Source organism: Vanessa cardui, chromosome 9, assembly GCF_905220365.1.
Source record: "Vanessa cardui chromosome 9, ilVanCard2.1, whole genome shotgun sequence".
NCBI lineage: Eukaryota > Metazoa > Arthropoda > Insecta > Lepidoptera > Nymphalidae > Vanessa > Vanessa cardui.
In genome coordinates, this window is record NC_061131.1 from 11991142 (window position 1) to 12008122 (window position 16981).

Here is a 16981-nt window from a genome sequence, read left to right on the forward strand (position 1 = left end):
TTTGTTTTAATACGATTAACTATTCTCAATTATTATAATATGTTAGCGATTATGAGAAATCTTCTGAGAGTGAGTTGGAAATCATTGGTACAATTTGACTTAGTTGGTAAACAGTGGATAATGTTTAAGACAAAATCTCTTCTAAGGCAAAATGGCATATAAAGATGACTTTAAACTCTAGGAAACAATATAATTCCGCAAAGTGAAGTATGAGAAATTGTAGTCAAATGCACAGAAAATAATTTTACAAATCCTTAAAAATCTTTTCAAATCTACGTATTTAGTAATCGCTGAAATTTTTTATATCCAAATAGGAACATCATATACCTACTACGTTTAAAAACGCAGAAAAAAAAAGGTTGAAAATATAAGAAGGATCATTTGACAAAAATGCAGTTTTAGTTACTGCTTAAGAATTTTCCTTTAATTAAATTCAGAAAATGTCTAAAATGTGATTTAAAAGTTTATTGATCTCACTGAAAAGAAGTATTTTTTTAGACTTGTTTACAAAGTTGAGCTCTTTTTTCCCTTATCCCTGAAGTATATCATGTGTAATAATCCGTTTAATCGGGTACCCCGTTTACTTTCTTATAGCATAGTAATAAAGATTTCAATGTTTTATATTTGGTGTCGCAATTTGTTGTTGTAAAATTATATTATTACTTGAATTAAATATTTCAAAGTATGTATACGAAAATACTTAATAAGTTAAATACAAAGTAAAAATAATTATAACAACAACAACTTGTTGTTGTTGTTATAATTATGTATGCATGTATGTAAATTCCCACTGCTGGACTAAAGGCCTCCTCTCCCTTTGAGGAGAAGGTTTGGATCATATTCCACCACGCTGTTCCAATGCGGGTTGGTGGAATACACATGTGGCAGAATTTCTATGAAATTTGTCACATGCAGATTTCCTCGCGATGTTTTCCTTCGAGATAAATTATAAAGACGCTTGCCTGGGTTCGAACCCTCAATCATCGGTTAAGATGCACGCGTTCTAACCATTGGGCCATCTCGACTCTTCATCGAAAAATAATTATAAATAAACATTTAATTATTATTAGTCTTAGTATCTTAATCTTTCATACGTCAGCAACTAATTGCATTACATTGCGTCTACGATCCAATGTGAATACAACACTTTAGAACAATATTTATTCGTTACTAAATTATCCAAAGCTTGTATCTAAGCTTAAATTTAGTATTTCACGAAATCGTTTTATTATACATTAGTGATTATTAATAAGTACATACTTATACTGTCAATCAATTTGACCGACGACATGAAATCATTACCGCTGGCCCAGTGGCAAGTCGGCGTAGTGTCCTGAGTTCCCTCAACCCCAAATCCCTAGAGTAGAGCGTTCGGGCGAATCAGACGCACCACGCCGACCGGCGACTGAAAACTAAAAATAACCGTACTCGGCTCAGTACCGCCGTAACAGTCGCGCGCGACGCCCGCGCAGAACGCGTATCGCAACCATGGCGGAGACAATCGAGGAAACATACGAGACCGCGGTCACCCGCAAGGTGGTCCGCAAGAGCCTCAAGATAGAGGAGGTGAGGACATGACTGTTTTATGTAACCGATGCGACACAAATAGACCGCGCACGCGCCGTTCGACGCCAGCGCACGCACCTGCTCACATAACAGATAACACATTTGACAGTGAACACGGACGTAAACACTAGCGTTATCCTGAACTCGTAGACGCCGACTCACGCGGATATTAAAACCTCCTTACGTAAAATCCGCCCGTATTCGAAATCATTCCCTCTTCATAGCTTGTAGTCTGTCCGACGGTGACAGACGCCCGTTTTCCGCCTAATGTACCTATTCCGGGAACGCGGGTCGAAAGCCAGTCGTAAACTTCGATTACGAACGGACTAACCGCGAAGGTTCGAACACCGTACGTCAGTGGAGGAAGTGCGCGCAATGCGCCACTTATAATTTGTGGCGATGTAAATAGAACAGGCGGTTGAATGAAAATTTCCGTACCCACCTTGACGTGTGTGCATCGACCTGTCTCGTGATATGGACAATGACCACGTGTGACCTTGCAAGCAAACACAAACAACACAAACAGCACACGACTCAGAATGAACACCACCACACAATTAGGTACACTATTCACACATTTCTAACACCCAAGATGATAATATCAAAACACGAAACCTACACTACCCAAACAAAGCGTCTTCGTTCTTAGTTATGCAATACTCGTTTCTTTTCCACATTGCCTCAGTCATAAAAACTGCAGATATTTGTGGAAGATGACATGAGTGTTAGATAATGTGAGGTTACATGTAAGGTTGGGGTTAATTTTTGTGGTCGCGTTATCGCATTCCATCAAATAACTAACAATGGAAGTCAGTTGGGACTGATGTCCGTTTCCAAAGCGCAAAATCCAATGGAAAAACGCGGCGTGGCATATTTTCGTCTTGGCTCCCATCCTAGTTTATCTGCTACATTACGATGTTTATTCACAATACGAATGTGAACATTAATGTGTGCGTCCGGGGCACTTGTGTTCGGGTCTCGAGAAATCATAGTAACTGCAAATATATTGATGAGAATCGATTATTCTTCAAGGTGAACATCTGATCTGTTGGAGGAAACGTGTAACGCATTCTTTCCGATGAACCGATGAACTCATTTGCTAATAACGTTAAATATTCTATAAGACGAAGCCGAATACACGAATAAATAATGTTCGCATGTTTGCAAGTTGAAAAAGCACACGACGATGCCAAACCATTAGTTTGTTTATTTGGCAGTCGTATCCTTGCGCCGGAGTGCGCTTGTCAGGTTGTAAATAAAAAATCAATAAAATGTAATGGACTATAATTTTCAGCTTTATTTTATAGTGGATTAGGATCGTATTGTTTTTACGTATTAATTCGAAAAGGGTTACTATATATAATTAAAAGCAGTTATTTTCAAAACAAAGAAATACCGCAAAAATGGTCATGGGATAAAATTCTGCCAGTTCCAAATGAGTGATGTGACTTTTTGTCTTCTAACCCCTGTAACTATACGAGTAATATATTCAAAACTTACAAAGCGACAAAAACTCCATCAAAATATTAATTTAATCGTTCCGTTCATATAGTTCTTCCTACGAAAACCCATGTCTTAACCCAATTTGTAAAGATCACTTTTTATGTTTACGTAATAATTTAATTCATTATTAAAATTACTAAATGCTTAAAATTAAACAACAAATTGTTACTTACATTGTTTATTAAAAAATGATGAAAGTAATCGTACATGTTTTGGGGTTAGTTCGTAGTTGTCAAAAGTAAGGTAATCTAATGTTGTGTAAAGCAAAACAATAATGAGGAAATATTTTAAAATAAAAGTGTAATGTAAAAAGTAGTTTTGATCTTATTCCTTCAATATAAACAAATAAAACACTTACAAACGCCCAATTTCCATGTTTTCGAAGATTATTTTAACACAGTTTTCGACGTAAAAGATTAACATTCTGCCAATGTTTTCAAATTTGTTAAAAATCGAATTCCAAAGAAAACAACTTTTCAACTTCTAAATCGCATTCGTAGCATGTAGCTTATTTATGCATTTTACTAAGAAGAGAGGAAAAACACATGAAAAATATTTATGAAGTGCATTTAATCTTACCTCTGATCATGATTTTACTTGAATTGATGAATGTATGTTTATGATATTGTTTATTTAAGTAACTCAAATTATTTTCTTGTTGTTATATTATAATTTTATATTAAATTTTTTGTTAATACATTATTGGCGTAATATCGTTAAATAATAGAGTTTCACAAATCACATTTGGTCTCTAAATACAAATTACAGTTAAAAGTAGTTATAAAAAGGCACGTTACAGTTTGAAATCGTCATTTTCTAAGTCTATCGTGACGGTTCGGATTGCGTTTTCGTCGAACGGGAAGAAATATGACGTGTGCAATGCATAAAACTTTAATTGCCAAAATTCTAGACCATTGACCAAATGTTTGACATGAATTGCAAACCCAAACTTGCTATAAATACATGTTTTATTGAACCCGAACAGTTTAAATCGATGCAGTTTTATTAGGAACTAACACATCCCATCACCACTTTTAAACTTGGTATTTAATAGCGGAATACAGTGAAGAAAATATCATTATCACAACGATTGTATTACTTTATTTGTACGTAAGGTTCGAGTGAAATGTATCTAATGCAAAATAGGTATAGCTGACGTATAAGCTGGTTGACCAATTCACATGTTATCGTTTTTCGTATTATTATTTTTTTGAATCAACGTTCAAAACTTATTTTTATGTACTAAATTAATGTTCATAATACTTGATCAACAACCCTTATTCGAACTGCGTGGTATTGACATAAAGTAAGCATAAACCTCAGGAAAGGAGATAATTTTTATGATTAACGCTATTTCCTTTATTTTTAAATTTATTCCAAAAGTATCAAAGTCATTGATGTATTTTCAGTTGTCAATTCGAATTATTTTCACATACGACCTTTTTACTAACAACTTCTTTTCGTCATTCGAAAACAGATAAAAAATCAATACGTTTGTTTTTAAATCTCGAACAGCCTCGATGGTTTACATGACACGAATATAACTAAACACAAGGCCGGAACTTCCTGTTTTATATATTCTATATTTCTTTCATATTAACTGAATGATTTATACTTTTAATCGATTTTATGAAACGTATTGCTTAAAATGACATAAAAAAATGTGTCAAATGTAAAAACGACACAAGAGAATTAAAAATATGATTTCAAGCATTCAGATTTCAAAGTTGTTTGAAAGGTAACATTGATTTTGTCAAGATTGTTTAGATTTTGATATCCTTTTAAATAATAAAGTTATATCAACATTCCTCAATATGAAAAACGTAATTTTCTTTAGAGGTATTCATTTAGACAACACTCGAAAATTACCTTAGATTACAAATTTTGTAACATTTGTCATTGACAATAACAATTAAAATTGAACGGTACCGGCATTAAAAAAGCTTAAAATAGTGACTTAGGTGAGATACTAATTACAGAATAGCACTGTTGTTAATAAATCCGGAATGGAGTAGTTGCTTACGCAGATAATATCAAAATTAATTTTACTCGATGAAAGTTCATGGTCTTAGAAAACAAAATCTACATTATATTCAGATCACAATAACAGTTGTGTAGCAGATAATCCCCTACAAAATTATTTGTCTCTTTTCCTCATTAGTAATTAGAAATTCAAAAGAAGGAGACCAAACTTTGTGTATACAACGTTAAGTATTAAGATCAATTATATTATGATGAATTCTATAAAAATGTAATGATCCCAAAATACAATACGTATCTTTGTTATATGTCAGTATCGTTTTTATTCACGAACAAAAACAAACAGTCCGTTATTGTGACCTTTCAATGAAAAGAAATGTTATAAAATCTTAACCAAATAATTTCTGAGTGACACCACGGCTTGGGGGCTTTAATGTTTCCTTTTACAATCTAATACTAGTGCACAAACCTAAATCGTTGTGCGGGTATGCTCGGGTTGTCAAATGTTTGGTTTTTATCATTATCATCATCATATTATATATTCATTGCTTAATAAACAAAATCACTGAAAAACAAACCTTATCTCATCCAATTGTATTTATTACTACAGATATACTAGTCTTCTTTTGTAACTATTTACACTATCGACCGTAATCAAACCGTAGCCTTCTGGCATAATGTCAACTAATAAAAAAATGAGTTTTAGACGAAAGCAATTTAACAACGTTTTACTAACATGATATATTTCTAACGCAAACTGTAAAATGGCGAATTAATAAGCAAACAGTGATTGCAAGTGATTCAATATCCAATTCTGTTGCAATTGTTTTGACAGGCGTATGTATGTTTCCTAAGGCATATATATTTCCGATCACTAGCAAATTATGTTACTGGGAAATATAATTATACATTAGAAGTTTCTAGTTCGCTGAATAGCTAATGTTAATCGAACAGACAAAACATTGCTATGTTTGCTTTGCAGGACTTGTTTTGTATTTTCTATATTTATATATATTATAATATATGTGTTCTATAATATAATTGTCATCGCCATCGAGATCCAACAAAAGGTTTTATAAAATTGAGACGTTTGCCATATTTTTGTTATCATCATCATCACTCTAATATTCATTTTATATAGTTGACACTTTTGTCTTATTTTCAATGCCATCATCAAATTTATGACCACTTTATACGTTTTTTATAAGTGACTCTTACACCTAAACTATTAGTATCATTATAATTATAATTATTATCATAATAACCCTCCAATATATTATCTATTGTCAAGTAATTTTTATATTCTGTTTAGTAATTTTCATTTTCATCGAATTTTGTATAATTGATGACAGCCTGTTAATATCTCACTGCTGGGAAATGGCCTTTTCCCTTTTCAGGATAAGGCTTAGAAATATTTCCATTTCCCAGATTATTTTTCATCCGCATCCTAAACTAAGCAGATTCTCATCCGCCAAGTGTAGGTTCTATCTAGGCTGAATACGATGAACAATATTAATTATTATTAATACAAATTAAGCACATAACTTCAGCGGTGCTATGCCCGGGGTTTGAACTCAGAATCACACAAAGACTTCATAATTTTCCCATTTTGTTTTTTTTTATCCTTATCATCACACTCAAGTAGAGTGTGATGGTGAGGATAAAAAACTAAACCCACTGATTCTAAGCTTTCTTTTGTAATGTCCTTGTAGAGCCGTAGCTGTGCCGTTCGTTTTTTCTTTTTTTTTTTGAGTTGTTTTGTTTTCGACAGCCCACGACCCACGATTTGGTAAATGTCGTCGACCCATCTTTGCGTCGCTAATTTTCAATTCAATTTAAAACACTCGAATTATCACACAATTGTATCATATATTTAATTGTGGGAATGCTTTCATGTCAGAATTTTGGTATTAATATGTATAATAAATAGTCGAGATGGCCCAGTGGTTAAAACGCGTGCATCTTAACCGATGATTGCGGGTTGAAGCACCACTGTATATATGTATGTGCTTAATTTATCTTTATAATTCATCTCGTGCTCAGCGGTGAAGGAAAACATCGTGAAGAAACCTGCATGTGACAAATTTCATAAAAATTCTACCTCATGTGTATTCCACCAACCCGCATTGGAACAGCGTGGTGGAATATGTTCCAAACCTTCTCCTCAAACGGCGAGGAGGCCTGTAGCCCAGCAGTGGGAATTTACAGGCTGTTGTTGTATGTATAATAAAACGAAGTCCCTCACTAAGTCTATCTGTGTCTATTTATGTGAACGCGATAAACTCAAAAATAAGCGAACATTTTTAATGATTTATGAAGAAGATTTACGTTTACAATTCATAAAGTCTATTTGTAAATTGGCTTAAATATGACAACGATTGTTAAAAGTGTCAAAAAAACTTGCCAAGTGGAGCTCTAGTGTGCCGGGTGTTACCCAATAGTTTTAAGTGTTACCCGAGCAGAGTCAGGAATGATAGCTAGTTAAAAATAATTATAAACAAGTTTTTTCATACTTGTAATATTGGCCTGAAATAAATATCGTACATTATGTTTTTTCATAAATACGAAATCGATGTACAAAATGTTATTCAATTAGTCTAGTTGGCACTATTCCCGTTCTCTCGTACTAGGGTGTGAATTTATACCGTCTATGAAATAGGTCTTAATATGTAAACCAGGTAAAACATTTGGAATACGCATACTTAGAACGGTTTTGTATATATTTAGAAGATTTATTAAAAACTAAGTATTAGCTTCGTTTTTAATATAAAGACTTACATATATCATATTATTGAAATTAGGTATAATTACACATACATACCCCGCCGATCTCGAGATGAGTTCTAAACAAAAATTAAGCGCATGAAAATTTAGTGGCCCGCGTTTGAACCCGTAATCATCGGTTAAGATTTACGCTCTCTAACCACTGGGCCATCTCGGCATTTAAAAACACTTTAAATAACACTGAAACTCCTGCTTTAAATCATAAATTAACAACATTTCTATAAGTTTTTTAAACGAAATAAAATTAAATGAATACTCTATTTAATGCTGTTGATAAAAATGTTATAGTAGTTTTAAAATCCGTTTTACCTTTCCTATCGTATTTTATAAAACCAATGTGAAAGTTCCAAGTAAGACATTTAAATAGTTTAAACAGCGTGAATCTTTAGACTAAGACTAAGAACAAAAGAATAATTTCGAAAAGAAACTAATAAGGCGGTAGCATTGAATAAAATAAATTAATTAACATATCATTAGCATTATATATAAGATTTATTTATGACGTTTCAAATATAACGTCTTAAGACAATTAAATCAAGAATACATTCATGAACATACAATGTCGTTGTCACAATGGCGGTTGTAAATGAAAGCATTAGTCATTTTTGAGTCAACAAAGACATCTCTTCCTAAAACTTCGTCATCCTTAATGTCTTGTGAGAATTTTAAAATCAGAACAGCCATAAAAGGAAATGCGCAGTGGCATCATACCGCGAACGAGCCGCGCAGAACTCTGCACAACAGTTGTTCGGGACGTTTGCCAAATGTACGATTTTGCCTAATTGACGACCGGTAACATCCCGTTTGATCGCACTACAGCATCGCTATTAACTCAGGAATAAAACACAACTCGTGAATTCGTATTATATGCGTGTATATCTCCCGAATGGGATCATTGTATTGTTTGTATTTTGTCAATCGACCTTGTATGTTATGAAGATCATGTTTTATTAAATGTTTTGGTATGAATTTGCTCGTAATATTTGAATATGATTCAATTTCGTGCAAACACTACGCTTTTTTTATAATTTATACGTTTTTTTTTATATTTTGTATCTTGCTTATATGTATTTCGAATATATTTAAGTATCTTTTACTTACGTTTATATAGAGACATAAACGACCTTCGTGCTCGAGTGGTGTGTACCTCGGTTATCATGGGAATGCCACTCCGACGTCCCGGGTTCGATTCCCGGCCGAGTCGATGTAGATTATCATTAGTTATCTATGTTGTGTTGGGTCTGAGTGTTTGTGGTACAGTCGTTACTTCTGATTTTCCAAAACACAAGTTCTTAAGCTGCTTACATTGGGATCAGAGTAATTTATGTGATGTCTCATATTTATTTATTATCAAAAGAAATATCTACATATATTTTATATGATCTTCTCTAATAAGCAATGTTTGGAAATTCTTTAGCATCTACTCGAAAAAAAAATGTCTTTCGATTTAAAAAAAACAAACAAGTTTTGTCATTTTTAGTGAAAACCAAAACAGATTTTATCATCCTTGATCTAATTACTCGCTTGAACTCAATTTGAAAACTGTTTTAAGCGCGATGCAATTTTGCAATGCTAATTAGCGTTCGTTCGTAATCTGGACATTTTATACGCGAGGAAATTCGTGTCACCGACTTAAGAGTCGATGTATCAATACTGACCTGATGGGAAGTCGACTTTGCTCATTGGCAACGAGGGTCATGCATCATGGACCCAAATCATGGCGATCACTGTGATGTACGATCTTGAATACCGTAGACATACGGCAGTCCGATGAAGAAGCCACCTCAATCCATATTTCCATACTAATATTATAAATGCATAAGTAACTCTATCTGTTTGTCTATTTGTCTCGCTTTTACGCCAAAACTACTAGACCGATTAAAATGAAATACAAAAATAGCATAGAGTCTAAATAAGACATAGGCTACTTTTTAATCGAAAAAAAAAATTGAAATAAAGAAAAGATTGTGGGTAGCAGTTAGTACATCTTAAGATTTGTTATTATAACGCAAGCTTAGGACATAAATGCACTTTATGTATTCTCACGTTCATGGTCTGATGAAAAGACTAACAACACTACTAGAGAGTATCACCAAACGTCCCTTAGATACTTTACGTAGTCCTGCAGTATTTCGATTTTCGATGCCATATTAACTCCATTCCGGATGCTACTATTATTTTTCATTATAACAATAACTTTTAATTAGCCCTTCAGCAAGAACACTCTTGTATGTCTAAGACGAAATACGGCTCTTGTATCTGTCATTGCACTAGATCATCACTGTAACCTAAATTTGCATACTTTAGTATTACAAACAATAAAAATATACATATGTATGGGTGGAACCTACTCTAAAGGGCTTAATAAAAAAACTGACAATAAATATCAATACATAAATCGCTCAATGATTGAATATATATCTTTTAAAGTGACCATTTATATTATTGTATACAAATCAGTATTTAAATAAATAAAAACTGAAAATAAAGAGCAACGGGGCATATGTTTGTGTGTGTATATTTAGTGGTCGTATATAAGAGTGTGTAATTAAAATATACGAACAATATACACCTACCCACACACAAAGTTTACAGTGTCAGTAAACTTTGTATCCAATATTGTCTCTTCCTATATTCAAACTTTCATATTGCATATTGCTTTGTCATAAGATTAGGGTCGTTCCGTTGTCGTGTCGTTGTCGTCTAAAAAGCTTATTCATAGACGATTGTGTCAGGTCGCCGGTCGCCGGTCGACGTCGATCGGTCAGCGTCTTATCACGGAAGCACGGCGTAACGTTTTTCGCCTCGTCGCGAAAATGGAACAGAGCGGATATAATTAAATGTGTTCAGACAAATCGTTGGCGAGGAATAACGCGCAAAATCGGTCGCCTATCGCTCTCCGAATCGACGTTTTAATAATAATTAATATGAACATATAAAACCTTATATTCTATTTATTGTGAGAGCTGTTTCATAATACATATAACATAAAAGATCGTTAGATAAATATTTTTTGTTATTATTTATCTAACGACATAATATTACGGAGTTGAAACGTTTCTCTTAAAACAGGAAACACTCATATTTAACTTATTTAAATATTAAAAATAATATCGACTTCAACGTTAAAATATACATAGTTTGAAATATATACAATAATAATGTAAAAATCATACACTATCATTTATTTTATATAATATAATTTTGATTCGAAACCATCCGTAGAAACTCTGCGAACCTAACTGTTTTATTTGTACGATTATTTGCATTATATAAAAGAAATCGGACTCGTTTGATTCATTTCTTGAATGTATAATCGATGAATCAAACAATCGTAACGATTTCAGTAATATATAACTAGTCTTTATTATGTATTGACCCGGTTCAAATTTATCTGATTACGTAAATATTACGAAATTATGAGAATATATTAAAACAAATAAATGTATTTAATATTATAATATTTATGTAATATTTAGCGAAAGTTGAGATATCTAGACTTGATTGAACACTTTTATATTATACTAACAAATTGCTGTTTAATGATAATTATGTATTAAAATATTTTAGATTATTTATTTTAGACTGGTTTTAATTTAACTACTAAAGCAACATAGCTTGGTAATATAGAAATATTAGCTCACGAAAAATCCCTTAATAGTTTCAACTTCTTTCATGAATAAATTCAAATGATAGTTTTAAAATTACTCAAAAAGTCGTCGTACGTATTAGTAATGAAGCCAAATTAAAAACTAAATTACAAATAACTTAATATTAATTATTACTTATTTCACAATATGAGTTTCAAAATCAAAATCAAAGTATACTTTATTCAATTAAGCTTTTACAAGCACTTTTGAATCGTCATTTAAATTCCAGTATAATTTAATAAACTAAGTTGTATAGAACAAGGGTAGTTAACAGCATCAAAAGTGTTCTCAAAACTTGAGCTTACAGCATTTGCTTAAACCCATACATACTGATAACGAACATTCCCCTAAATGTTAAATATAATATTGATTTTTGTCTGTTTTCATTTATTTATTTTATTTATTTATTTTACCGAAACATACAGCATAGTATAATACATACAATTAATAACAAAATAATTCTAACATGTGCCAACAAAGTTTCCACTGTTGCATTAAAATATGGAGTGAACTAAAAGTAATAGAAGATAACAAGTAATAGGAGTTACAAAATAAAACAAAAAGACTTTCGAATAATATATTAATATTTAAACAGTACTAATAAATATACAGTGTAAATAATGTTAATTTACACAATGACCGTGCTTAAAATACGTATTAAAATACATCCACATACATATCTATTTATAATCCGTGATATTATCCAGAAATACAGCCCTAAGGTCAATTACATACAGTATGTATAATATCACCGTCATAAGCTTACATTTTACTCCTAATATACGACATATAAACAACATTTAAATTAAATTAAATTAAATAAATCAGGCGGAAGCATCATGCAGGTTTATTTATAGTTGTACGTAATTATATTCTATCCAAATGAACTCCTTATTATTTATTATAAACCACATAATTAAACATTAAAGAAATACATTTTGAGGTTATGCAATGATGGAGTTACTAGTACTATATATATTGCTTTAGGTTGATAATCATGTCTTCCCAGACGTTATCTGCGGTCTGTCTGAAGGCACAGCCAACTGCGCAGAAGTTATAACATACATGTACATGAGTGCACTCTCTAATCCCTAAACCTCATAGTTCAGTACGACAATAAAACTTGACTGGATATCAATTGCAACGCTGAGATTCGGTAAAAAATCATAACGTATCTAACCCATGAAACGATGACAACTAATTTACAGTCTTATAAATATTATATCTTATAAATATTATAGTCAAGGACACATTTAATATGCTGACATTTTGAACTGGTGTTCTGCGATGAAATTCGAAGCTCTACTGACTTGTGAAATGCAACTACACACTGAGTTTATAGAACTCAAAAACTGAGTAATTGAATAGTCTGACCTAACAACCAAATTCTGAACAAGATTTAGGATTAGGGCCGGCAATCCAATTTGGCTTGAGATATTTCAGGAGCGTGACAATCAAGGCAGTAATTACAAGCATATTTATACTGTCATAATTAGTTTGCGGTACCGTATGCTTGAAAATGAGCTTATGATGCTTCAAGAACTTTAAAGTAGTTCGTCATGTCCTTTATTAGGGTTCAATGTTAATGCATGACAAACAGACAGGCTTACTTTTGTATAAAAATAGAGATTATATATAATATACAACAACAACAGCCTGTAAATTCCCACTGCTGGGCTAAAGGCCTCCTCTCCCTTTGGGGAGAATGTTTGGAACATATTCCACCACGCTGTTCCAATGCGGGTTGGTGGAATACACATGTGGCAGAATTTCTATGAAATTTGTCACATGCAGGTTTCCTCACGATGTTTTCCTTCACCGCTGAGCACGAGATGAATTATAAAGACAAATTAAGCACATGAATCAGCGGTGCTTGCCTGGGTTTGAACCCGCAATCATCGGTTAAGTTGCACGCGTTCTAACCACTGGGCTATCTTGACTCGTATATATAATATAATATAATATAATAGATACATTAGTACAGATTTAACCGACGTGTGTTGCTCTTTAGGAATTATCATGTTTTAAAAAAACCTCATGTAAATCTGTTGACAAAAGAAACTTAGAGAAGACTTCTCTCCCTGTCTCTTTCTAAGTAAATAACTATTTTCCTTCTTATTTAGTTACAAACAGAAACATTACCCACAACTTTGACCTTGAAATGTTTAAAAAGAGGTTTCATTCAAAACGTATTTACATTACACTCGTATACTCTGTCAATTATTTCTTTAAATATTTGAGTAACTCTCTGTTTATATTCTATTGTATGTACAGATGTTTCCCTTTGATGAATATTAAGTAATTACGCACTTCAAAATCCAGACGCTCGTTCAGATTTGAACCATTACTGTCTAGATGTAATCAAACAGACTAAAATTATATTTAGTACAGATTGTAATACTATATTTTTAATTTAAACTTTCAGTAGGACCTACCGAAAGTTTAAATTAAAAATATAACGCATTACAACTGTTTTTTTTTTAAATTATTTATTTAGGTATTTTAATCATTATTGTCTTTAAACATTATTAGCGATGATTTGATAGCTTATCTAAGCTCAGCTATCTCTATATAAAGAATTGTTTTGTGTACTGACAGATCAGTAAGTAGAAAATTCTTTAAATACGTATACTATGAGAACTAATCAAGCTTGATATTCCAGCGTCATATAATCTTTGTTAATTCGGCAATGTATTTAAGATAAATGTATTTGTACATAAGTCGTAAAGCGAGAGTAAATAAAGAGTGATTCATGTCAAGATGTCACGAACGTTCCCCCTAATGTTAATAGGTTCATTGACCCTTGATTTTTATTTCAATGTCGAATGTTGAAAGCGAATTTCACAGCCGTGTAATTGAAAATTAATTACTTTATTAATAGTACGAAGACGAAAAATACACTCGTACCTGATATCCAAAGATGGGTTCAGTCAATCGGAGATAGGTCGAGAATATAATTCTATATAAATATTTTATACATTTATTATATATATTTTAAATATTTTCCTCAAAGTAACCTAAAATCTTTGACAATTACAATTAATCAATGAGCTCCTTCGTTACTACTTAACATACCTAATGGTTAAATAGTAATTTATTGTTACTAGCAATAAAACTAAAATGAGGGGAACAATTATTATAAAAGCAGAAACGATAAAAAGGAATAAATATTCTTGGTTTATGGCTAAGCCCATCTTTTTGATCATGGGCCCATCTAGTTATTCTTCGAATCGAAATAATTGATGTTCAATTGTTTTTGAACAACAATTTTAACAAATCAATGCATTACATGTGAATAAAATCCTTGCTCGTATAAGTGTCTACATAATATAAGCCGTCAATTTAAAAGGGTTCGTTTAATTTTAGTTAACCAACATTAGTTGCTCAAAGAAATATTGAAATTAAATGTTTTGAGCAAAAAATGAATGTTCTATTCAAAATTTCAATAATGGTTATGGTTAAAATTCGATTATTTAGGAATAATTATTCTGTATTTGAATACGCAAGATCGTTTGAAAATAAAGATATCACATTCGACATTTCCTGAGTTATAAATCAAACTCAAGCCAGAATCAAAATGTTGAATGATATCTAACATATAACGCTTCATTCGCATACAGTAACGCTACAGTCGTTTGTATGTAGATCGTGCCAATTTGTTGATCTCATAAAGCAATTTTCATTAGCATGACAAAGTAAAGTACACGTAAGTTTCGAACGTATTATGATATTATGCAACATATAACAATGACGATTGTTTACGACGTACTTTTTGTCATGCATTGTACGAAAATGAAAAACGAGAAACGTTCGACGGCGCATGCGCACAGAAATAGAGCTCGACGCGACGCCCGCGACGCCAATGTCGAGGTGATGTTGCTTGCTTTGTATCTGGGAAGAAATGTATATCATTTATGTTGTTTTTTTTTTTTAATTTTGGAACTACATCATTAATATCGTATTTTTGTTCGATATTTAAAAAATTACGATCCGTAGAAATTCAAATAATTCGAAATTCGTTATTGATGTAACTAAGATTGAATCAAATAATTGCGTAAAAAATCGAATTAAATACAAATAAATTGTTAAAGTAAAGTAAAGTAAAATGTAAATTTCCCACTGCTGAGATAAGGCCTCCTCTTCCATTAAGGAGAGGGTTTGGAACATATTCCACCACGCTGTTCCAATATTCAATGTTAAATTGTAGCAATACAAAAAAATATATATTATAATAAATAATGATAGAGTTACTTTACCGACGCCGCCTACAATGAGTCTGATGACGTCATAACATTTGACAATAACACTAAAATTATTTTAGCATACGACATGAATTTCAACCTCTCGACTACAGAAATTCATGTAAAAATATAAATCACCACGCTTGGATTAACATCTTAAATAGCAGACGAGACAAACAGGCAATGCCTTTGTAATTTAATAACAATACATGTAACCGTACGCTAACAAAAAAATTGGCTGTTACGGGACGCCCGGGAAATTTTAAAACATACAAATCGAAGAGCATTCAAAGAATTAACTAGTAAAGAAACTCAAAGAAACACAAAAAAGGTTTTAATATCGAAACAAAAAGAATCTTATTTATAATAATACAGGGCAAATTAGAAAATAATATACGCGACACGCATATAATGAGACAATGTACAGTTTGATAGTGGCCTTCCCGACACACGACCTTTCTTAAGCCACGCGAATATACACATTCAAGCCTCCACAAAATCAATACATAAGCAAAGATTATTTCATTAACTTCTGATACAATGTAACTAATATAACCAATTCTATTATTATTTATATATTATTAATGAAAACAGAACTGATATTAATAGTAGATAATATTTGTATGGTCAACAAAACAATCAAACAAACATATTTGAACGTGTACTTATTAATGTATACATATATTGTAATTGACATTTTTCTTCAGGATATAATCAAGTATTAGTTAAAACTAAAATTATTCACAACACTACTCGTAATAAGTACTTAGCACGTGCCATTTAACTAATTAAGACAATTAATGTATCAGATTGCTTATTTAATCTTGGGATAATCTAATTAAAGAATTATGCTACGATTAAGAAACCTCTCTGTAAGGTTTTTATAAGTATTATCTGGATAATACTATTAAAAACTGTATCGTGATATCGAACACATTTTTGGTGAAACCATTAATCTTTGCCATATTTAAACTTTGAGGTCTAATATAGAGCCAACTTACTTTCTTCTTTCCTTCGTTGGGATTTATAAATATGACTCAGAATATATTTCGTCACATAATATATAGTAACAGGATTTAAATTACCCACTGCTGGGCTAAGACTTCTTCCTTTGAGGAGAAGGGGAGCGCAAATTCCACAAAGCTACTCCAATGCTGGTTGGTAGAGTCACGTGTGACAGATTTTCATGAAATTAGAAAAATACAGATTTCTTCGCAATTTTTTCGTCCCCGAGCACGAGATGAATTACAAACAAAA

The 16981-nt window shown here is 32.0% G+C and overlaps 1 protein-coding gene across 1 annotated transcript in view; it reads left to right on the forward strand.

Annotated features, from left to right (window-relative positions):
- The first annotated feature begins 1368 nt into the window (after nucleotides 1–1368).
- Nucleotides 1369–16981, forward strand: part of LOC124532542 (tropomodulin-1) — an 89934-nt gene continuing 74321 nt past the window's right edge. Inside the window, exon 1 of the mRNA XM_047107491.1 lies at nucleotides 1369–1566. Coding sequence (XP_046963447.1) covers nucleotides 1489–1566 — 78 coding nt within the window. The 5' untranslated portion in view covers nucleotides 1369–1488. The remainder of the gene's footprint in view (nucleotides 1567–16981) is intronic.